The sequence below is a fragment of the Kryptolebias marmoratus genome, linkage group LG15 (assembly GCF_001649575.2).
Source record: "Kryptolebias marmoratus isolate JLee-2015 linkage group LG15, ASM164957v2, whole genome shotgun sequence".
NCBI lineage: Eukaryota > Metazoa > Chordata > Actinopteri > Cyprinodontiformes > Rivulidae > Kryptolebias > Kryptolebias marmoratus.
Genome location: NC_051444.1, coordinates 31,107,529 through 31,130,938, shown reverse-complemented (window position 1 = coordinate 31,130,938; position 23,410 = coordinate 31,107,529). Strand labels below are relative to the sequence as shown.

Below are 23,410 nucleotides of genomic sequence, written 5' to 3'. Positions count from 1 at the left end.
CGATTTGAAACCAGAAGTTGAAGTGACAAAAAACGAGTGCCACCCACCACCACAGCTAAGCTAAGCTATAACTAAGTTTTACAGATATCAACCAACAATTTGGTGAGGTTGTAGCTAGTAGGAATCTCCAGCAAATACTGGATGCTAACAAACAGATTGCTAAGTCCTTTTTTAAATTCAATATTGCTCTCACATCTGCATTGGAAAATGGCAGTTTTTAAGTCAAATTTAGAGATATTGAGTTACAATAAGGTGGAGTAGTAGCAGAGAGCAATCTCCAACACATACTGAGTGCTGGCAAATTTCAAGATGATCGCCGCAGCTAACATGGCAAATTAGCATAACTCAGTCAATTTTAGAGATGTCAAGCTACAATTTGGTGTTGTCGTAGATGAGGTTGCTCTTTAATACAAACTCTTGAGAGTTAACACATTTCTAAATTTTCTGTTTAAAATTCTAAATCGAGGCCACAGTTACCTCGACAACCAGTTTTAAAAAATATTTACCTAAACTTTGGTGTAGTAGTGGATGATGGTGACCCCCAACACATACTTTGCTTAACACGCCAAGTGGCAGGCCAGGATTCTGTCCGTGTTTTCCTTAGGGCCCTAAAATAGTACTTTTAAAAGAAAAACTAATCATTGAAAATTCTAATCAGACAAATCTTAAATAAAAATGTGAGTTTCAGCTTTCATCAAAAATCTATTTTTTTTTAAACAAACAAGATAATAAAGTTTTTGTTCTGAAACACTTACATCAGTGCCGATAAATGTGGTTTGAAAAGTGAACTGTGTTTCATATCAGGACACGCCAGGATTTCTGTCTTCTGTCAGTGGTTTTGTGTTCTTGTTTTGGCTGAAATTAGCCTTTTTGTTTTGGAAAACTGTACAAACGGCTCTACATTTTTGTTGTGTGATATTAATCCTTTTTTGTCTTTGTTTTCAGTCTGGACATGAACGACATCCAGGATACGTGTCAGAAGAACGCAACAGCAGCTCTGGCAGTCGGACGCAGAGACGTGGCAAAGGTTACCAAGTTTTCATAACGTTGTGACACACCACATGATCTCTCGTCAAGTTAAAAGCTGTCTAGTGAGCCGTCCCAAAAAACCTTTCATGACTTTGTCTGGCGAAATTTTTACATGAAGACTGCTCCGACACACCAAATCATTTGTGTGGCAGCAGTAAATGAACAGGTCAGGCACTGGGACCACATGGCACATTAGTCAAATTGTGGGCAGCTTTCTCCGTCCTCCTCCTGGAGCCTCTGCCAATTTGTGCTAAAAGAGAGTCGCATTTGTTTAAAACAGAACAGATCTGATGCTGAGTTCACATGGTAAAGTGTCGCCTTTAAAGCTGAGAAACTTAAGTTTGAAGCTTACATTAATCATTAGAACTAAGAGGAAGAGTCAATCAAACTTTGAAGTGGAGGTGAAGCAAAATATGCCTGTACTGATTTCTTTGCAGGTGTTTGCTTTTTCATTGAGGGTTTTAAAGCTGTTTTGATGACCTGTGGGTAAAATGTTTCCAGTAGAAATCAGTTAAAAAGGGAGACATAAGAAATGAATAAAAGTATTTAGTTTTAAATACCAGTAAACTCTCTGGTCTGGCTGATAAGATGATATATTGAAAAAATTTAACATATTTCTATATGAATATTTTGACATAAGAAATCTGATAAGCTTTGCTTATTTATTTATTTATAATCAAAGAGATAAAAAAACCATGGCCCTCTATTAAGTTCTTTGCCCCCCCTGAGTTCAAAGGTCAAACAACTTTAATAAGAAGTTCATGTTTAGTTGAAGCACCACTTTAAGGTCTGAAGAGATTTAGGAGAAATTAAACAGGAGAGAGGCCAGGAGACTGAGATTGTGGCAAAAGCTTTTTTCTTAAAACTATTGTTAGTCTTGTTCTCGTAGGCCCAGGACCTCGTCTGGTTCTGTAAGATGAGTGTCTCATTACACCGCTATTAAGTTGCTTCAGTAAAGCTGACAACTGCTGAAAAATTAAAACAATAAAGACTCTAAAGGAACAAAGTCCCAGCAGTAAGAAGTCTGATATCACACACAGACCTGAAACTGTCAGGAGACTCAGACTCCAGTGTTTGTGGAGAATTATCTAAAACCCCAGGACCTCTTTCTGTTTGCAGGTCTGGGCTTTGGCAGCAGCAGCCACCAGTCAGGACCTGAGTCCAGATTCTGACCCGGACACAGAGACCCCCTGGGCCAGACACCCGTTTGGGCGCCACCTGCTGGAGACTCTGTGAGTCATCGTGCAGAATATGAACGTAGGGGGCAACAAAGTGTTTAGTCTGACCTCTGTGTGTGTGTTTGTTTTTTTTTTTTTTTCCAGTCTGGATCACTACAGTCAGATGAGTGATGTTCAGACCCTGGCCATGCTGTGCAGCGTGTTCAAGGCACAGGCTCCGCCTCCTGACAGCTACTCACTGTATGGACACCATTCATCACGTTTACCCCCACACTGTCGATATGTAAGTACTTAAACTCAGCTGCACCAACTTTCATTCGTCTGTAAAAAGAAGAAACACTTCTCCACCCCCAGCTTGAGCGGGGCTGATCACACTGAGCACAGACACTGCTGTCTAAAGAACAAACATCTCTGTTAGACAGTCAAAATGTTTGTTCTAGGACTTTACAAATGTTTACAGACAGCACCCATACATTGGTTGCCCTTTTTTGTCATGTTGTTTTTTTTACACATTCACAGACTGCACCTTCAGCAAACAAAAATTAAAAGTTAAATCCTCTAGACAATATTTCTGCACAGTACAACTGGTTTTAGACTTGTACTTTGTGTGTGAAGAATAAAAGCAAGCTGAAGCAGTATAACGGCTTAAATACGGTTTGCTTTACATTGTGATTCACAACATCTTTAATGTGTTTCATTTTCCAACTTAAACATTTTAAATACAGTTTTAATTTTTTTTTCTATCAAATTCTTTGCAGCTCACACAGAGGAGACAAGACATTTTACATTTGAGACATCTGGATAATTGTTACGACCCGGCTCGTTGAGCCGTAAAAAAAAAACAGGGAGACATGGACTTTAATAATACTCACGCACTTTATTAAGCACCACACGTTAAAAAAGGACTGCAAAAAAGCAACCAACGAATCAAACGGTGGTTAGGACATTTTAGCGTTGTCAAAAATGTAAGCGGATTATGATCCGTGTGTACTACAATAGGAACACCACCACCGAGGTACACATCAAAATGCTGCAAAGCCAAGATTAAAGCAAGGGTTTCCTTTTCAATCACAGAATAATTTAGTTGATGTTTTTAAAAAATTTTTGAAAAGTAACTGACTGGCTTGCAGATGCCAAGGTCTTCCAATTGTGTCAGAACTGCACCTGCACCCACATAACTGGCATCCACATGGAGCCAAAAAGGACAATTCAAATGTGGCGCTGCCAAAACGGGAGCACAGCAAAGGAGCTGTTTCACCTGCTCAAATGCATGCTGACAAGAAGGAGACCAGTCAAACTTAACATCCTTAGATAGTAAACTGGTTAACGGGGCTACTACCAAAGAAAAGTTTTCATAAAAACAACGATAAAAACCAATCAGACTAAGAAAATGCATAAGATCTCTTTTTGTAACCGGAACCGGAAAGTTTTGTGCTGCTTCCACTTTGGCTGCAACAGGACACACTTGACCCTGCCCCACTACATGGCCCAGATATGTCACGGTTGCCCTTGCAAATTCACACTTAGCAAGATTGACTGTGAGCCCTGCCCCTGCCAACCGGGTGAACAGCTTGTGGATGCGCTCCAGATGTTGTTCCCAAGTGTCAGCATAAATCACGACATCATCCAAATACACAGCACAACCCTGCATATCTCCAACCACATAATTCATTGGTCGTTGAAACGTAGCGGGTGCATTTCGAAGTCCAATCGGCATAACTGTATACGAATACAACCCAGAAGGCGTGACAAACACAGCTACCTCCCGTGCACACACTGTCAAAGGAACTTGTCAGTAGCCTTTAAGCAAGTCAAACTTACTAACAAACTTAGCCGATCCAACCTGATCCACGCAATCATCCATCCTAGGGAAACAAATCAGGTTTGGTAATGGAATTCAATTTACGATAGTCCGAACAAAAGCGAAATGTGTTGTCTGGCTTAGGAATCAAAATGCAGGGAGATGCCCAACTAGATGAACATGGCTCAGCAATACCCTTGTCCAACATATATTCCACTTCTGCATCAAGATACTTTTTTTTCAATGTTACGTTTTTCAATGTTCACTCAATAAAAGCGTTGTTTTTATTGGTTTCGCTTGACCCACATCAATATCATGCTCCAATAAAGTCGTACGCCCAGGTGTGTCAGAAAACAAACAGGGAAAGCTGTAAATCAACTCACTCAATTGTTTTGAATGATGTTCAGAAAGATGTTTCAGAATTGGAAAGACGGCCATGTGTCATAGCGCTGTCCACGGTACCAGTCTCCTCGGTAACACAGGTATCAAGACAAATGTAATTAACCGCACAAACTGGGCGTATTTGCTCAGAATATATATAAAGCATAATATGGCTTTAACAGATTCACGTGGCATTGTTGAGTCTTTTTCCTGCGCTCAGGTGTTTCAATGAGATAGTTCTGATCAGAGATTTGTTTCAACACTGTGTATGGATCAGAAAACTTTGCCTGAAACGGAGATGTAATAACGGGGCATAATGCCAAAACTTGATCCCCTGGCAAAAATGATCATTCCACTGCTTGACGATCAAATAAAGATTTCATTTTTTTCTTGGCTAGCTGACAGTTTTTCCTTCGCTAAATTCTGTGCTGCATACAGCCTATGCCTAAAACCATTCACGTTGTCAACTAGATTTTGGGGCGGCTCTGGCTGTTTCCACTCCACTGCCACAGCTGCTAAAGGACCTTTAACGGTGTGTCCAAACACAAACTCATTTAGGCTAAAGCCCATGTTCTTCTGAGTAACCTCCCAAGCAACCAACATCAACCACGGCAAGCCATCCTCCCAATCCTTCCCCAATTCTGTGCAATAAGCACAAAGTAATGATTTTAGGGTCTGATGGAAATGCTCCAACGCGCCTTGACTTTCCGGATGGTAAGCCATAGATTTGTTGTGTTTAACATGGAGCTGTTTTAACACCTGGCCAAAAAGATGTGAGGAAAAGTTTGGGCCTTGATCAGACTGAATTACCTGAGGAATACCAAATACAGAGATAAACTGAGAGAGAGCACGCACCACAGACTTTGCTGTTATTGTGCGTAATGGGTAAGCAGCTGGATAACGTGTGCTTTGGTACATAACAGTGAGCAAATAACAAGCTCCAGATCGTGATCTTGGTAAAGGACCTACACAATCAATAATTAAGTGCTGAAAAGGCTCTGCTGCAACAGAGATGGGTACGAAAGGGGTGGGTTTCAAAGTTTGATTCGGCTTTGCAGTTAGCTGACATACATGACATGTCCTAACATAGAAGGAAACATCCCTCTTCAAACGAGGCCCAAAAAATTGCCTAAGGACACGGCCATGTTTTTTTAACACCAGCATGCCCAGACTCATCATGTGCTACCTTCAACACTGCATCACGATATTTTGAGGTAACGACCACTTGAAAGACCGCCTGTTCAACAGAACCAAAATGTGGCACCCATTTTCTAATTAATAACAAGTCTTGGAGAAAATAACCACCCCCGCTGTCTCCCACATCACTCTCTTGACGAACCTGTTCAAACAAATCTTTCAATGAGGAATCAGCACGCTGTTCCATTATCAGATCACTGCGAGTGACGGAAAACGGAAAATCAGCAAGTGGCAAAAAGAACTTGTCCTTTATTTTCATCTTGTGCCTTTTTTTCAGTGTCAAGCTGAGAGCACGCCATAGCTCGAGTCACAGCACAAGCTGTGAAAACTTTAGAAAATTCACGCTCGCTCACATCTTGCTGACTCAACACCCGTGACACCTGCTCACTACCAACTGACGCTGCCGATAAGCAAACCTAAACCCAAAATCAGGGTGGGCAGACAAATCAGGCAACATCCGGCCTGAATAACAGAGCCGGCGCAGTGTTGCCAGGTCAGAAATTTAGGATTATCATACCAGAGACATAAAATTATCATATTTTGAGGGAAATTATCGTACACCCGTCATAACCAAAGTAACAAGTCTATTGATGCGCTAAAGTCACTCTAGTGTTGAATAGTGTCTGACAGGTTCTCAGTGCTTCTTCTTCCAGACTGGCTCTGCTTCTGTCTTTCTTTCTTTTTTTTTTTCCTCACTCATTGGGCGGGCGCAGCAGACTATTCAGCCAATCATGGCCGTTGTTCTGAGGCAAACGCATACACGTCACTCGTAGCTCACATTTATAAAAGCACGATTGGCTGGAATTTTCAGCCAATCGTGCATCTGTTTCCAGAAACAGATGCCTTCAGTGTTCACAAAAAAAACCCCTGACAGACAGTTGCGACAGGCTGATTACAACAGATTACAACCACACATTCACGGAATGGTCAAATTATCGTATATTTGGCCTCTTTTGGGATTATTGATCGTACATCGTACAGAGGGCAAAATTATCGTACAAATACAATAATTATCGTACACCTGGCAGCACTGGCGGGGCGGAGAAGTTAGCTCAGCTCCTAGCGAGCTCCAACTCCACTAGCCCGCCTCCTCACCAATAGGAGCACAGCTCTTATATAACCCGGAAACCAGGAAACGCAGGGTCCAAGCAGATCCTGGATGACACCACTTTCCACATATCTTGACAAAACACACATCCCTCCATGTAAAGTGGAGGGGGCGTCACAATAATAAAGACATTTTTAATGAGTCTGAAAATCTCAATTATGAGCTGTGGAAGTTAGCATTAGCCTGTTGTGTTGGCCATGATTATTATAACTACAAACAAGACCAGACACCATAAGTTGCAGCTATAAATGACAAGGCTCCCCTCCCAGTCACTGGCTGCAGTACAAGTCTTAAATTCTGCCCTGTCCATGTAAACAGATGGAACATTTTAAAATTTCTGAACATGTTTCTGTTCCTGTCTCAGCCCAGCTACACATCCAGCTCTATCAACTCAGGCTCCTGCTCCAGCACCTCGGACTCCACCAGCACCTGGACCACAGGTCAGACTCTTCAGTGCCTCACGCAGGCTATGACTGGATGTCTCACATTCCTGACAAACTCTTTATTTCTTCTTGTTTTCAGTCAGAGACTCTGAGCATGCCAACCCCTGGGGTGAACCCTCCCCTGATGACTACCGCTATGGCAACCAAGGTTATACCGATCCTCGGGAACGGGAACGAGAGCTGCATGACATGAACAAGAGGTTCAAATTGTTTCTTCAGTATATTCCCACAGATTGTTGTTGCAGTTGGGTCCAAACTTTCCTGTAGTATTAGTCCAGTTTTTATACCAGTTTTTGTACCTTCTGGCTTTTCATTGACAGCTCACTGAGCCAAAAGGAGCTTCTATATTGCTTTCACGGAGAGTAGGAACATCTGTTTTTGTTTTCAATCCTGCATGTTAAATATTGCTACTACAACACTGTCCCTTTCCATGCAATACTAATACAACCTGATAAATCCCTGGTATAGATCAAGTAAATACCGGGTTGTATTAGTATTGCTTGTGAAGGGACAGTGTTGTAGTCATTCTGGTCTGGTCAAACCTTGAAAATAACATGATTGATCTCAGTGTGCCAGATGTCACATTCAGAGTGTACACCTGAAACTCTGGCATGAAAGGCAGCAGGCGATACGCATCCCTTCTAGAAATGATAGGCCTTGAATTTGGTTGTGGAGCAAATCTTTATTTAACTTTTTTTAACTGAAGATTTGCTTTGTATTGTGAATTTATTTTTTCCAAAAAATGTCGTCGCTTCCTCTTCCTGTGCAGGCTGCTGGACCCGGCCAACACGCTGCAGTTTGATGACTTTAAGAAGTGTTATGGAGAGATCTTATACCGCTGGGACCTGAGAGACAAGCGAGCAGATGTGCTCAAGTTTACGTCCAGCCCTCCAGAACCTCACAAAGGGATTGGTATGTTCCCCTGAGAACGTTCCCTCTAGGGCAGGAAGTTTTCTTCAGGAGATGTTATAAATGTTATGATATGTTATAAAGTTGTGTTGAAGTGGACTAAGTAACTGTGTGTCGTCTCTCTACAGAGTTTGGCGTATACTGCTGTCATTGTCGCAGTCAGGCCCGTGGGACTCAGTGTGCCGTCTGCAAGCGTCTGACCTTCCAGTGCGCCATCTGCCACGTAGCCGTCCGAGGTTCATCTAACTTTTGTCTGAGCTGCGGCCACGGAGGACACACTAACCACATGATGGACTGGTTCCGGCGGCAGGACGAGTGTCCGGCTGGCTGTGGCTGCCACTGCCTGCTGCAGAGCACGTTCTGATGCAAACACTAAAGTATGAGAGGGTAAATCACACCTGGACATATACACAGAAATTAATCAAATAAGGTGGAAATATAAGGACAAATGACAACTAAAAGTTTATTTTACAATATATTCATTCTATATTTATATATAATTAATTACTTTTACATAGTGTATAAAAATACTTCTTAATAAGCGTGTCTGTATTACTGTTCAGTTGGTTTATTAAAATTAAAGATGTAGCATTCCTTGGTTAATTTTTCTTTTCTTTTTAGAGACATGAATACATTTGTTTGTACACTTTTGTTAAAAGAAATAAAAACCCACAAAGCTCTCTGGAATAACTTGAAACTATCAAAAGTAATAAAAAAATACTTCTGGGTACTTCTTGTTGAAACTAATTTGCCCACAGGGACATGTTAAGGTGTGTCCTGTAATCAGTCAGTCTGAATATTTAAAGGGTGAAAAGTAGTCACAGGGCTATTTGGTATCATGGTGTGTACCACACTGCATATGGAGCACAGAGAGCTAAGGGCAGAGTTGTCTCAGGAGCTGAGAAAGAAAATGACTGAGACGCATGTTAAAGGTAAAGACTATAAGACCGTCTCCAAGCAGCTGGATGTTCTTCTGACTACAGCTGCTCAGATTATTCAGAGGTTTAAGGTCCACAGGACTGGAGACAACCTCCCTGGACATGGCCTCAAGAGGAAAACTGATGACAAATTAAAGAGACAGATAATACAAATGGTAGCCGAAGAGTCCAGAACACCAACCAAAGAGATTAGAGGTGGACTAAAAGGTCAAGGGTCATCAATGTCAGATCGCACCATCGGTCTGTTTGCTCAAACAGACAGATGGTGCGAATGTATTTCTGGTTAGAGCACAGTATGACCAATCAGAGCAGAATCAGCAGTCCTTGAGCTTGTCACCCACAGTCTGCCCTATGAGATTCACACAGCAGCCATGTTCTCACTCTGTTCTGAATCTATGCCTGTTAAGATGATAAACTGATAGTGAACCCTACCCTGTACCCTGACAAAAGGACCAGCAAGTTGCCTTGATCAGCAGTCAGGTTTTTTATTGGTGCCAGAGAAGATTCCAGAACTGTAAGGATCTATTGAATGATGGGAATTCCAGTTAACTGTTCAGTGTGAACTGTCTCCTCTGACAGCGGACTATTATCTTCACCTTGCAAGTAGTAGGACAGAAAACCACACAAACACAACCAAGGATGAGGCCTCAACAGTCAACCAACTTATTGACAATTAAGACTTCACTCAGAGGCAGTATTTAATCTAGGTAATTTGAACACTTTACTTTATTATTTAATTATTTTAGGAGGAATGCATTTTAATAATCTTGTAACTTTTGTAACCATCTGGACTGCAGTTTTGGTAAGATAAGTTTGTAGAACTAATTTTTGCTGCAGTGTTTCTTGATGATATTCAGACCTAAAGCTCCAGTAGTTGTTCTAGATCTTCTAATACTTGTCCACACACATTGTTCTCCCGTTAGTAATGATAATCAAGATTCCAATGTTCTTTAGATCTAAATGCTGTTGAACATCTGTGAAAGGAGCTGAAACATCTGGAGAAGGAACTTTCAAACCTGAGACAGATGGAGCAGTTTGTTCATGAGAAATTGGACAAAGTACCTGTGGACAGGTGCAGAAGTCTCAGAGAAGTTACAGGAATTGGTTGACTGCAGTAATTGACTCAAAAATTTGAGTTAAAGGTGCCATCTTTTTGTTAAAGTCAGTTCTAATTTTTTTTTAAATAATTGTGTTGAACCAAAATTCAAAAGCAATGACTGATTTTCAGTAGTTTATTTTTAGTATTTTCTTTCTAATTATTACTTTTGTCAGTTATTTCAGTGACTTTTCTTTCTTTAAAAGGATAATATTTATCAGTGTGTCTGTATTTTGTCATTTGTCTCTAAATTCCCACATTTATTTATGCATCTTTTTTTCTCATTTCAGTACTTGATTTGCAGAGATATTTGTATTTTTATCTTTATTGTATAAATGCCATAAAACTAAATGCATCTGCAAAAAAAAAATATAAAAGAAAAAAGAAAAATGAATAAAGAAACTATCAGGAAACAAAAGTATTTAAGCATTTTTCTTATTTTTTCATGTACCGAAATATATATTTTTCATTCTTGTCTTGTTTTTCCTTTTTTTCTTAGTTAATCTGTATTATGAAATAATTCAAATGTATGCTTTTCTTTTTGTAAACAGGAGTCAAAAGACATGTCATTTCACTTCATTCAACACAGACGCCCTGCATCTGAAAACGAACTTTCTGACAGACGAGGAGACCGATGGTGCAGCAGCTTCAAAATCATTATCCTCATGTGATCCTGGAGGAGCTTAACTGTCGCATCCATGGCAACCCGAGTTGGTCCAGAAGCTCCAGAGGGAACCTTGTCATGATGAAATGTCTCCTGTGGACATCTGTTGATTCTACAGGATGATTTGTCTGTTCCAAGACAGACTTTTATGTTTTACAGCAAAAAACTGAGTCCCGCAGGTTTTATTGAGAGAAAATAATCATTTCTTCACATTATTTATTAACAGAATAAATGTTGCTCTGTTCTCAGCTGGCTTACAGGAGGTGACTCCTGACTGAGGTGGAAGATTTGATTGGAGTAAAACAAAACAAACTGGGATGGATGACCTCATAGCCTCAGCACCATTTAGACCAATCAGAAGCCTTGTTCTCAGAACCGATGTGATGATGTCAGAGGACAAGTCATCTGACTTTGAGTGTTAAAACAGATCAACTGTGTTATAAATCTGTTTATTTTTTAGACTGGAATCAATAAAATTTGTGATGTTGTAAAAAGTTGGATCACTCATTAATTACAATGAATCCCTACCAGCTGGCCCAGACAGGAAGTCACATGACCAGCGGCGGTTGCGGGTGGTATGTGGGTGGAGCTTTGAGTCGACAGAAGACACACTGAGTCAGCAGATCTGAGGTTAGCAGTCGGGACACCAGGAATGGCTTTCCACACTCTTCACACTGCAAACACACACACATGCGTGTTCAGTCATCATGATGACAGCCTCCATCAGGTTCAGGAACAGACTTGTCAGGTGCTGGAATTTCAGGTGTGACAAATGGAGAAATGTTTACAGATACAGTTGTGGTAAAAACAACATCCTCTAAATATGAAAGATTAATTTTTTTCCATCTGGTAAACCAATCCTCATGTATTACATGGTTTCATCATTTAAAGGAAAAGTAATGAAGTGGGTTTCTGTGGACACTGCATGAACAGTTAATGTCTTACCAGTTGCACATAGCTTTTATAATAGCTTCTCACCTGTAGGATCTGAATTCCTGTTCCTTCAGTGCTCTTTATCTGCATAACCTCTGGGATTTCTTCTATGTTCTCTATGTCCCAGAACCGGACAGTCCCATCCTGCAGAGTAGAATCAAACATTTATCCAAGCAGCTGCAGGATCATAAACATGTTTACAGTTAATTTTAGGATTTATGTTATGTTTAAGATTTAAGATCTTGCTATGTTGTTTTATTGTTTTTAGATTGTTTTATGATGCATTGCAAACTAGCTAAGGCTATAAATGTTACAGTGTTCAGTATTTGTTTATACTTAACACTTGTCTCCACTCAAATAAACAATAAAGAAAAAAATGGGTTTTTTTTGTTTTATTTTGTTTTCAAACTGAGGACAGTTGAAGATTTTAGGCTGCTGTCTTCATTCTTTATGAAACTTTAAAGTGTTGCAAGTACAATCTGACTAATCAGAAATCAGAAAGTCATGGAAAAAAAGATAGTACACCCTCTGTTAGTTCTCTGTGTCAGGACATAGAACACCTGATCTGCTCTTTACCAGGTTCTAAAATTATTCAAATCTAAAATCTAACCTCAACTTTACAAAATCACACAACAGAATCCACTTAGTCATTAGTTATTAGACAACAACTGAACCAAAACAGGAAAAACTGAGTAAAAAATGTTTCCAAATGTTTTGATTTTATCAGTCTCTCACATGGTTGTGGCGGAGTTTTGACCCACTCTTCTTTCCACCAGGTTGAGGTTTGACTCTAAAATCCTTTGGCCTCTCCTGCTTGGTGCTGGGTGGTTTCTCTGCCGAGGCAGGTGTGGGCGCTGGGCCATTGGGGAGTCGGGACTTAGCCTGGGACCCGACCCAGAGATGGTGGTGTGACTGGGTTGGGGGGCTGGTGCCCTGCGTCTCTCCCCATGTCTCGTTGTCCTGGGGGCTGCTGGCCCTGTGCTTCGCTGGCGACCTACCTCTGTGCGAATGCACAGCTGCCTTGGGGTGATGCCCGGTGTCTGTTTGCCTGGGACTGCTGCTGCCTTCTGGGGCTGGATCCACCTGTCCTTTCTGCTCTTGGGTGCTGTAGATGGTGGGCCTTCTACTGTTCATGGCACTTTTTTTAACTATGCATCTCCAGGTGGCTTGTTAGCACACATGCACCCACATAACATGAACACGCCTTACACATATATCACATATATATATATGCAGTCAGTCTCTCTGCGTCTGTGTTACACATACCCTTCCCCCCACACCCACTTTCACGCCGATTCACAAAAAAGTCCTGATAATTGAAGGTCATACAACAGGTTGCTAGTACAACAATGTGGCCTGCCTAATCTGAAGCTAGATTCAGATTCAGTCTTGATTCAATGAAGTAAATCATGCAATAGGGATTCTCATCTTGAGATATCCTTATTGTAGAGCAAATCTGTTCTGGCACATGTAGGCAACCATCTTTTCTATATGGTATGCCTGAGATGCCAGAACAGGACAAAAAAATAAATAAATAAAATAAATAAGATCCTTTGGTCTACAGAGAAGTTCAAGGTTGTTTTATTTACTGCAAGGAACCCAAACTATCAGCCCTCCACCACCATGCTGAAAGTTGGCATGAGGTGTTTGTATTAATTTGCTGTGTTAGCTGCTGTGAATTATGGGTAAACATTTGCACTTTGGTCTCATTTGTCCAAATAATATTGTTGCTGAAGTCTTGTGGTTCATTCAGATGAAACTTTCCAAACCTTCGGCAAGTCATGCTGCCATGTTGTTTTTAGACTGAAGAAATTTTCTCCAGCAACCCTTTTTCCTTATTGTCCTGTCATGAACTTTAAAAAAATCTAGATGATGATCATTCCACTAAGCACTGCATGGTCTAACCTTTGGGGTGAATTCACTGGGACATCCACTCCTAGGAAGATTGGCAGCTGTCTTAAATTTTTTCCACTTGTGAATAATCTTTGTCTCTGTAGAATGATGGACTGGCAGCAGCAATTGTTCCTCTGAGGTTATTGCTGATGTCTTTCCACCTTTGTGTTGTGTTAACACACACCTGTTTGCTCAAAGCAGCAAAAACTAGCTTTTCTAGAGGTGTTCCCACTGATGATGATCAGTTAATCAATACATCTGATCAGCAGCTCCTGGCTGATCCTGAAACTCTGAAATCATGTGGAAGCAGCAAGGGTGGATCACGTTTTTCCACACAGCATTTAAATTTTGTCTTTGTTTTTGTCAAATAATGACAGGGTGGAATCTGTTGTGTTTTGTTCAGTTAAGGTTTGAATAACTTCAGAACCTGGTAAAGACCAGATTAGTTTTATTATGTCCTAATATGTAAAACCCTGGAAATAAAAGAGGGTAAATGTTCTTTTTTCTATGACTGTAAATTATTCTGAGGTCAGGATTGTTGATGTGGGACTTTGAGAATCCTTGAAGATCCAGAGTCTGCAATAATTCCCACTTAGAAACCAACACATTCTGGATCAACAAGCTTGAACTACAGATATGTTTGAAACTGAAAACAACCACCTAAATGTCTGGACCTTAAGGGAATATGTGCTGGTGTAGATTCTCAGTCATCCAGGCCATGGTAAATTCAAATAAAGTTAAAAAACAAAAACAACTGGACTTCTATTCTGTAGCTGAAGACGTTTCGCTTCTCATCTCTGATTGAGAAACTTTTTTTGAATTAAGGGAATATGTTTAGAGAAAGTGGTACCTTGGAGGAGGAAGCCACCAACTTCCTGTCAGGGCTGAGTGACACATCTGTGACCCAATCACTGTGGCCCTAAAACAAAACACAGAGCAGAAAAATGAGCAGAGCATGTATAAAACATTCAGTTTGTCTCAGCAGAGTTTTTCACCTTCAGGACAAGAGTCCGGCTGAGTGACGACATATCCCAGAGTGCAACAGTCTTGTCGTAGGAGCCCGACACCACCAAGGTGGCTGCAGACACAACTAAAACTCTGTTATCAGAATTAATTAAACCTGACGTACAAGAGGAAAATGAATTGGTCATGTCATCTTCCAGAAAAATCTAAACAGCCAAGTTTTGTTTCTGTGAACATCACAATGATTTTTAGCTTGTAGACATAACATCTTTAACACATAAATAAAGTAGAAACAAACAATAAATTCTTAATAAAAACTGATTTGCTTTAAGAAACAACCTTAATTTTTCTCCTGAATTATTTTAACACCTGTCCACATTTTTATTCAACATATTAGTAATGCTTTTAATAAATGGTTTTCTTTCCTTCTATTTAAACTTTATTTAAAGCAACTGTTACAGTTTCATGGATTTATCTTTATTCATTTTTTAGTTTATTGCTTGTTGCCAAAAGGTGATGTCATTGCTTGTGTCTGTCTACATGAACATTTGTCTGACTGTTAGCTAAATTCTTCATGAACTCCTTGATGGATTATAATGAAACTCTCAGAACATAATCACTGGACATAATCTGCAGAACCGATTACCTTTTAGAATCAACCAGATTGAAAATGGCTGCCACAGCTAAAAGAACTTGGCAAACACAAAAATTGCTTTAACTCAGTCAGTCTTACAGATATTGAGTTAAAATTTAAAGTGTTAAAGAGTCATCCCTAACACATATTCATTTGTACAAGGTCTTGCCATACAGTGTGAGAAACTATTCAAGTCAATCAATGAATAAATCTTCACCACGTTTTTCAGGACAAACCTAAGGACACATCAGTTTTATGTGTCTGTTTTTAGGACACATCTAAGGACAGATCAGTGGCATGTGTCTATATGATGATCAGAACTGCAGCTGCAGGAGCAGGATGCTGTTTAAAGAGAAAGAGAGAAATCCTGAGTATTGCTAGGATTTCTCACCGTCATCAGAGAAGCTGCAGCAGCTCACGCTGCCTTCGTGGTCTCCCTGAAGTGTTGTCCCACCATGAGAGCGAAACTGTCCAGCCTGTAGGTCCCACAGCTTCAGAGTTTTATCCCATGATGCTGTGCACAGGAAGTGTCCGTTGCTGGTGAAGCAGCAGTCAGAAACAACGTTGCCATGGTTACTAAAAATAAAAAATAACAATAAGAATAACTCATTATAAATGGTAAATGGACTGTACTTAAATAGCACCTTTCTAGCTCACACAGTCTGTGCCCTCATTTACCCATCCATACATTCATACAGCACTACTACATCTCTACAAAGCTAATCTGAATAAAGTATTCTATAGAGCCTAATCAGTGCTTAACTGAAGTTACATATAATGTAAAGTAATTTTTGTCTTTAAAAAATTAAGAGCTTTTGTTCAAACTTTTATAAGATAGAATCTAAAGAAAAAAGTGTTACAAGATGTTTGATAAGGTTCAAGGATAATTTTTATTCCTTTTGTAGCAAGTGGAAAGAAGAAGGGGGAAACTTATTTTGCTGCTGTTTTAAGCTTTTTTAAAAGGAGACACCAGATCGAACTTATCAATCACTATTTAGACTCCTTAATTTAATCACTCTTATTATTTATCAGCTCTCAGCAGCTAAATGCTGAATCCATTATTTACAGAGAATTTTCAATCATAATATGTTACCAATGAAGAGACCAAAGTTGTCTTTTAAGATTTTATTACAAAATTAAATTAAAAAAATTAAAACAACAATTAAACAATAAAATCAACAACCACTGAACACACACAAAAAATAACAATGAAAATAATATTCTGAGATTTAGCATTAAATAAATCCTCAGATTTGTAGTTATATTATTTAACAATGATTTAACAACGATTACACTAGAATGAACCCTTTCATGATTCGAAGAAAGTCTTTGATTATAAGTTCATCTAAAGCAGAACAGGATGTTTGATTAAGATCTTATTTTTTAGGTTTACACATGCAGAAAATTAAAGAGTTTAGATTATTCTGGTAAATAGTTTACTTAGGAATTTGGATCAATAAAAGTGTTAATAATTCAGACAAAATTAATGAAGAGTCAGATTATAAAGGAAAATTGTTTCATCAACTTGCATTAACTTAAAACATAACCAGACCTAACATTGTTTTTCTCAATACCAGGGAGAGGAGGTGCCTTACTAGACTGGGTAGGCCTCCCTGGAAGCGATGCCACGTAGGTGGAGAGTTCCTGATAGTGATCACCCTTGACCCCTGAGGTGTCCAGCTGTGCGGTTTGACATTCCTACTTTACTTTGTTGCAGAGTTAGAGCATGGGGTCACCTGTGACCTTGACCTTGACTTTTGACTGGATCACCACCAAAATTGAACCACTTGTTTGTTGTCAAAACCCCAACATTTCCTGAGCATTTTATCAAAATCTGTTTATTATTTTTAAGTAGTCTTGCTAGGGTACGGATGAAGGACAAACAAACTCCTACCGAAAACATAACTTCCTTGGCAGAGATAAAGAACCAAATTAAAACAAGTACTGTCATACTAATAGGTCAGATTGTTTAAAAGGAGTGTTCTGGCCATTTCAAAAAGGTTTCCCAATGTTTAACATGATCATTGTGGTCCGGTCCTAATTCTTGAGCAATGAAGGTTGTCTTTGGCACATCCCCAGGTTGTGACTCCCACAGACTCTGAACACAGCTCGATGACCAACCTCCCCTGATCACTTCCACTGAGCAGGAAAGCTTGTCAGTCTTAGTCTAGGTTGGCCTAGGCATCTATGACTGCTCTGTGTCCAACAGTCGTCTCAAAGATCTTCAGTGATTTGTCGTAGGCGCAGATCTTTACATGAAAGAGAACACTCCTGTGTTCTTAAAATACAGTTGAAGAGTTCAGGTCAACAAGAGTAAACGTGACTATTTGATAGTTAATTGGAGCTCAAACTTGTACAAAACAATTAAAGGTTTGCTGTTGTTATAAAATTATAAAAAACAAACAAATGGAAATTAAACTTACAAGTTAATCTGATAAACTACTTCAACCTGTTTCTCTCATCCACATTATCAGTGAAATTACAAACAAAACATAATTCACAGGTGGGGTAGTGATTTCTAAAAAAGCAAGTAATGTTATTGTCAGCTATGACAGCTTCTGAACACAGGAGAGATTAAAAGTAAACATTTAAGTTTCAGCAGATCAAAGATTTATAAGTCCTGGTATTGTTTGCAGCTTTCAACAAGAGTTAACACTTTTTAAAGTTTCCTTAGAACATTGCTGTCTTTCTCATGAAGTGTTTGTTTATCACAAAAAGTGATATGAAACAGTCCTAATTCCAATACAATCATTTGTTGTCATGGCAACAGAAGTCACTTAAATTCCTCTGTACCCAGCTCAGTCAAAACATTGCTAAAAGTTTTGCACAGCCAAAGAGATAGGCAAGAGTGTTTTTTCTTGGCATTAGAGGAATATGCTTCCATTGTGATACAACGCTAAACATCCTTTGCAGACCTGATCAAAAACATCTGGATGATCATCATCATCACAAAGAAACTATGAAAGACTCACAGCATAGACAGCTGACAGAAAGTCCACTGAATGATGACAACAGAAAAGTAACTGTGCTACCTGTCGACAGATACGCTGGTCTTCTGAGCCTTCAGGTCCCACATTTTGAAACTGCGATCAGCAGATACTGTTGCCACCCGCTGGCTCTGAGGGTCAAAGCGGCACCGTGTGACCGTGGAGTGGTGGTGGTCTGGTGGAGAAAACCACTAGAACTATCCCAACTATCACAGATACTGTGTGAATCTTGACTGAGACGTGTCGGAGCTGTTAGTACCTCTGACGTGATGCAGCGTCTGACCGCTGGAGGCATCACAGATGGAAACAGCGTTCTGTGGATCTGCTGCACAAACAAGCAGCCGGCCGTCAGACGAGCAGCTGCAGGATGTCAGAAGGCCAGCCTGCCTCGACTTCCACTGCACAACAAGATACAATCAATATATTAGCATATCTAGAAGCTTTTAATGAGCTATTTTAACTGCTGACTCAGAGAACTCCACTGTACTCGTGCTTTCAGACCTATTTGCTGCCTTTGACACAGTGGATCAGAACATTCTTTTGTCACCACTTGAACAGTGGAAAGATTAATGGTTCTGCTTTACAGGCCATATCTTAAAGAAACAAGTTTCTCTGTCCACATAAATGAATACTTTTCACATGTGAAGTTCCTCAAGGCTCCATTCTGAACCTCATCCAGTTCTCACTTCACATGTTGCCTTCGGGATCTGTTCTTAACAAACATAAGATTTCCTTTCATAGCTTTGCAAAAAAAGAATGGATCAATCTGCCCTTAAAGTTTGATGTTAAAGACTCAGAACAGTCTCTGTTCTACTGCCATTTATATCAAATGAGAGAAACGAACTTTAAACAGAGGAGGTCTGAGATTTCAGCTTTTAAAAACCTACAATGGAGCATTAAGCCTGACAACCAGTCAGATTCAGGGTGTGGTTTTTTTTGAGTCATCCGGTGGTCTTGAGAATTATTAATGTTGTTGTTATTATTATAAATCAGAGTGAACTTTTCTTGTTAGCTGACTTTCAGTTTCTCATCCGAGGATTTTTCTCATTTCAGACTGAAAAGTGCAAAGGTCTTGATTTATAAGATATAAAATGGCAGTGAGCTGCTCTGTTTCTGTGAGCTAAACTCACATACAAATCACTCTGTGTCCTCCCTCCTGAGGGTCGTTAGGGTGTCCGTTGGCCTGGTCTACTTGTGAGATGTTTTGGTCATATACATTAAAGTGCTAAGTGGTGTGAAACTGACTGGGGATCAGACATCACACACCTGTGTCTGTCACTCAATGACTGCCAAGTTAATGAGAGGCAGATAGAAACAGACTGAAAAGTAAGCCTCAGCTAAACAGTTCAGGGTTTCCCCCAGCGTATTATATGCCTGGCAGGCCGACAGGCTTTGGTGACCCGGCCGCCAGGTCTGGACACCAGACTAAGCTCCACTTGTTTATTATAAGTATGACATTTTATATACTTTTTATTTATACGTTTTTTCCCACCTGCACACCCAAAACTGCTACCTTTATCTAACTCACTGCATGAGGGTACGCACGCCAACAGTGATGCAATCACACTGTCCCCGCCCCTGCACAAAGGTCCCGTGCGGTGTTGTGCACCTTTTGTAACTTGGGGCGGACAGCGCGCCGCGCTCCATTCAACCATCTGCTCTCTTTTTACCGTATTTCCACTGGTTACGTAGCGTACTGCCCCCCATCTTTTTGGAGAATACTGCTCCGACGTAAACGCCAAGTATAAACACCTCCACCACATGGTCAGGTCTGCGCGCTGTTCATGGAGCGCTGCGTCACTCCAGCGAGTTAGCAGGTCGCTGGAGCCACAGCAATAAACATCGAACAAGCGGGTTTACCCAAAAATGGTTAGTTGAGCTGAAATTCAGCAGGTGCCTTTACAAGACCGAATATGGTAAGCATGTTTTGTACTTAGTGAAAATATTAATATGATGCGAGCTAATTTATCTTTGTTTACCAGTAAAATTATTCTATTAAATTCAGCATTAGATGCTTTGTTATATTGTTCTATGTAGTGATCCAACATGCAGCCAGTGGCACAAAAAGCACAGTACAGTCAGCATCTCTGTTGTTATTCATTGGCCTTGACAAGAGACGTGTGTTGGTGCTTTGTTTGTACTTTTTCATTTATGTTAATTTAATTCATTTGTAAATGCGACTTAAATTAGGATTCAAATTAGGTGCAATCAATTATTTATTATTATTTAATTAATTTAATTGTATTTTTTTTGTTTAAAAAATTATTTCAAAAGTGCCTTTTTGTAAAACTGTAGTTGTGTAAATATTTGACACAAATATCTTACAATATCACATAACAAATAGCCATATTTTCAACTTTCCTGTCAACTTTAATGGCCACCTACCACTGGGCTTAGCCTCTTTTCTGGGGGAAACCCTGCAGTCTCTGTGTAAAGTTTAAGTCAGATCTTAAAACTTCTTGACCTGTAAGCAGAAGAAGATTCTGATGGTCACGTGTTTATTTTTTGTTTCTTATGAAGGTGTCTTATGAAGGATATATGACAAGTTAAAACCACCCTTCACTGCCAGTTTTGAAGAAAATATTTTGGGCTAAAATATAACCGAGGTCTATGTAAGCTTAGCTGCACCCTCTGCATTCTGGGAGTTTTGAGAGAAAACCCTCAGTCCTGTAGAAAAGAAAGACATACTGGATGAAAGACAAAAATACCTAGTTTTGATGTACATTTATATATGTACCAAAAAATAGTTGTAGATATATAGAAATAGTTAGGAGCAAGAAGAGCTTGTTTCAAAAGATTTGAAAATTTGAGAGAATTCAAAAGTTAGTGTAACATTATTACCTATCAGGTAAACATTCTGTGGAAAAAACTATAAAAATCATCAGTCCTAAACTGTGATTGTGTAAAAACTATTAAAGACAAAATGCCAGTTTAGACATGTAAAGACTAACTTTCTGTGACCTGTACAAACTTTGAATCATGTTTCTTCTGGGATGTATGTCTGAGCTAGAGAGCTCCAAACTGAGTTGGCTTTTTCTCAATTTTGCCAAAACCCCACTGATCTCCATTTTCTTTTCTTTCTGTTTCTATGTGAATTTTGTCTACATTGTGCAACACACCACTACCAAAGTCAAAACAAACTGTTCACAATTATGATGTGCATTTTGGTGTATAATTTGCACGTTTTATTTTAAAGGTGTGTGATGAAATACAGGACAAAACTTTTAAACAGGATAGTATTAAGGGTGCTTTAATCTTTATGGTACACCTAATAAGGACAGGACCTGGGCCAAAACAGAACTCTAGGGTACATGTTGGGTCAGTAGTATCTGATATGATCTGCTTTATTAAAACATGGAAACTTCTGTTTGAAAGGTAAGATGTAACCCAGAGATCCCCACCCAGTCGTAAAGCTTGTTAATTAGGGTGATGTGACAAACAGTGCCGAAGGCTGACAAAATGTTTAGTAAAAATACTTTTTCCAGTATCTGGGCAGGGGCATAATATTAGGACTAGATGCTCTAAGCCAGGAGTCTGCAACCTTTACAACTGAAAGAGTCATGGTCTACCGGACCATTATATATTTGTCCTGCATTTTATGTTGCAATGTAACATTTTATTTATTTGTAATTTTCTTTAAGCACATAGGCAAAAAGAAAAAAACAGTTTTATACAAGAAAATCACACTTTTTTGTATAAAAATATACCAGCCTATTTCAGATGTTCTCATAATTGTAGAAAATTAGTCCAAAAATAAGTTTTATAAATAAAGCCATAAGTTGCAACTAAATGTCTTAAAAGAGTGAACATAAACACAAGGCAATTCTTTGGTTATTTAAGACTTTAAATCTTCAAATAAAAGCCCACAATCTTTATTTACTTAAATTGCTGAAGGTATCAGGCTGTTATTAGAAGCAAGTATTTATTCTTTATTTTTCTCTGCTATAAGAATAACTTGTTATTAATTTGCCATATTTTGATTTCTTTAAATCTAATTATCTCTAATAGATGTTTTTATCCTTTTACAGCAATTTGCCTGAGGCATCGGTGTGAGTGAGAGTGTAAATGGTCGTTTGTCTCAATTGACTCTATGTGGCCCTGTGATGGACTTACGACCTGTCCACGGTGTCCCTTGCTTTTCACACAGAGACTGCTGGAGCTCCCTGTGACCCGGAAAGGAGAAGTGGGTAAAGAAAAACTATGGATGGTTGTTGGAAGCTGGTAATTTCCTGGTGGATTTAGAGAGCAACTGCACCCTGTGTCAGAAAGTTGTTTAAACAAAGTAAGAAATGAGCTAACACACTGTTAGTAAAACTAATCACTGTCATTTAAAGAGATTTTAGTGGAAATTTAATTCATATTTAGCTGATTCTGATACAGATATGATGTGACACAGTGCACACAGAGCATTTCCAGTATCATTTAGATGTCTATTGATTTCTGCTCACACAAGTAGCCTAATATACTTGTATTTGTGGCATTTTGTTGTAGAAATTTCTTGCATAAATTGCAAACCTTTTGACAGCTAAACTACCCCAAGCACCCTTTCCAGCTGTCAGTTTAAATCTAAAAATGAGTCAGGTTCATGTCATGTTTGGTCAAAGTTACAAGGAGCCACTTCAAAGGGGCTGAAGGGCCACATGTGGCTCTGGAGCTGCAGGTTGCAGACCACTGCTCTAAGAAACAACTTTAATTAAATTAATTTTACAAGAAACAGATTTAATTTGTTTTAAAATGATGTTTTGTTTGAGCAAAGAGCATTAACATATCTGATGGAGAAGAGGAAGAGGAGCTGGAAAGCCCACAACATCAGCAGCAGAAGTTACCAGAACACATCCTGTCTCCAGGTCCCAGGACACCATCTTCTTATCCCAGGACACCGTCACCATCCTGAGACACACACACACCCACACACACACCAAAGTCTGCAACATTTACAATCAAAAATGTCATTTCTGCTTTTTTCCCTCATGAAATCAAAATTGACCTGAAATACCTACCTGAAGATGAAGATAAAGATCAAAATTGAAATAATGCAACTTTAAATAAATACTACATATAAAAAGTGTTTCATTCTAAAATAAAAGAACTAAAAATAAATTGTTGATATTTATCAGTGTTTCAATTCAATTCAATTCAAAAATACTTTATTAATCCCAAAGTGAAAATAAATGTTGACGTAGCTCATTTAAATCAAGGAGTTATTATAGATGGTGATGGCTGTGAGCAGGAAAGATCTCCTGTCCGTTTTACAAC

General features: G+C 39.3%; 2 protein-coding genes across 3 annotated transcripts in view; one reads left to right on the top strand and one right to left on the bottom strand.

The window, feature by feature from the left end:
* The window catches only part of wdr59 (WD repeat domain 59), a 35,768-nt gene extending 24,587 nt beyond the window's left edge, over nucleotides 1-11,181 (top strand). For both annotated transcript variants that reach the window (XM_017439885.3, XM_017439886.3), the window contains 8 exons: nucleotides 946-1,027; nucleotides 2,149-2,261; nucleotides 2,352-2,490; nucleotides 7,059-7,134; nucleotides 7,217-7,337; nucleotides 7,907-8,049; nucleotides 8,175-8,433; nucleotides 10,632-11,181. In XM_017439885.3, the coding sequence (XP_017295374.3) occupies nucleotides 946-1,027; nucleotides 2,149-2,261; nucleotides 2,352-2,490; nucleotides 7,059-7,134; nucleotides 7,217-7,337; nucleotides 7,907-8,049; nucleotides 8,175-8,410 (910 nt within the window). In that variant the 3' untranslated portion in view covers nucleotides 8,411-8,433; nucleotides 10,632-11,181. The remainder of the gene's footprint in view (nucleotides 1-945; nucleotides 1,028-2,148; nucleotides 2,262-2,351; nucleotides 2,491-7,058; nucleotides 7,135-7,216; nucleotides 7,338-7,906; nucleotides 8,050-8,174; nucleotides 8,434-10,631) is intronic.
* A 103-nt stretch (nucleotides 11,182-11,284) lies between these two features.
* Nucleotides 11,285-23,157, bottom strand: LOC112449854 (WD repeat-containing protein 88). Its single transcript, XM_025002455.2, has 8 exons — nucleotides 22,981-23,157; nucleotides 18,414-18,552; nucleotides 18,200-18,329; nucleotides 15,559-15,743; nucleotides 14,566-14,648; nucleotides 14,421-14,489; nucleotides 11,723-11,821; nucleotides 11,285-11,418 (listed from the first exon to the last, which is right to left on the bottom strand). The coding sequence occupies exons 1-8, from the start codon at nucleotides 23,086-23,088 to the stop codon at nucleotides 11,293-11,295; spliced, it is 939 nt and encodes a 312-aa protein (XP_024858223.2). The 5' UTR covers nucleotides 23,089-23,157; the 3' UTR covers nucleotides 11,285-11,292.
* Nucleotides 23,158-23,410: the final 253 nt, after the last annotated feature.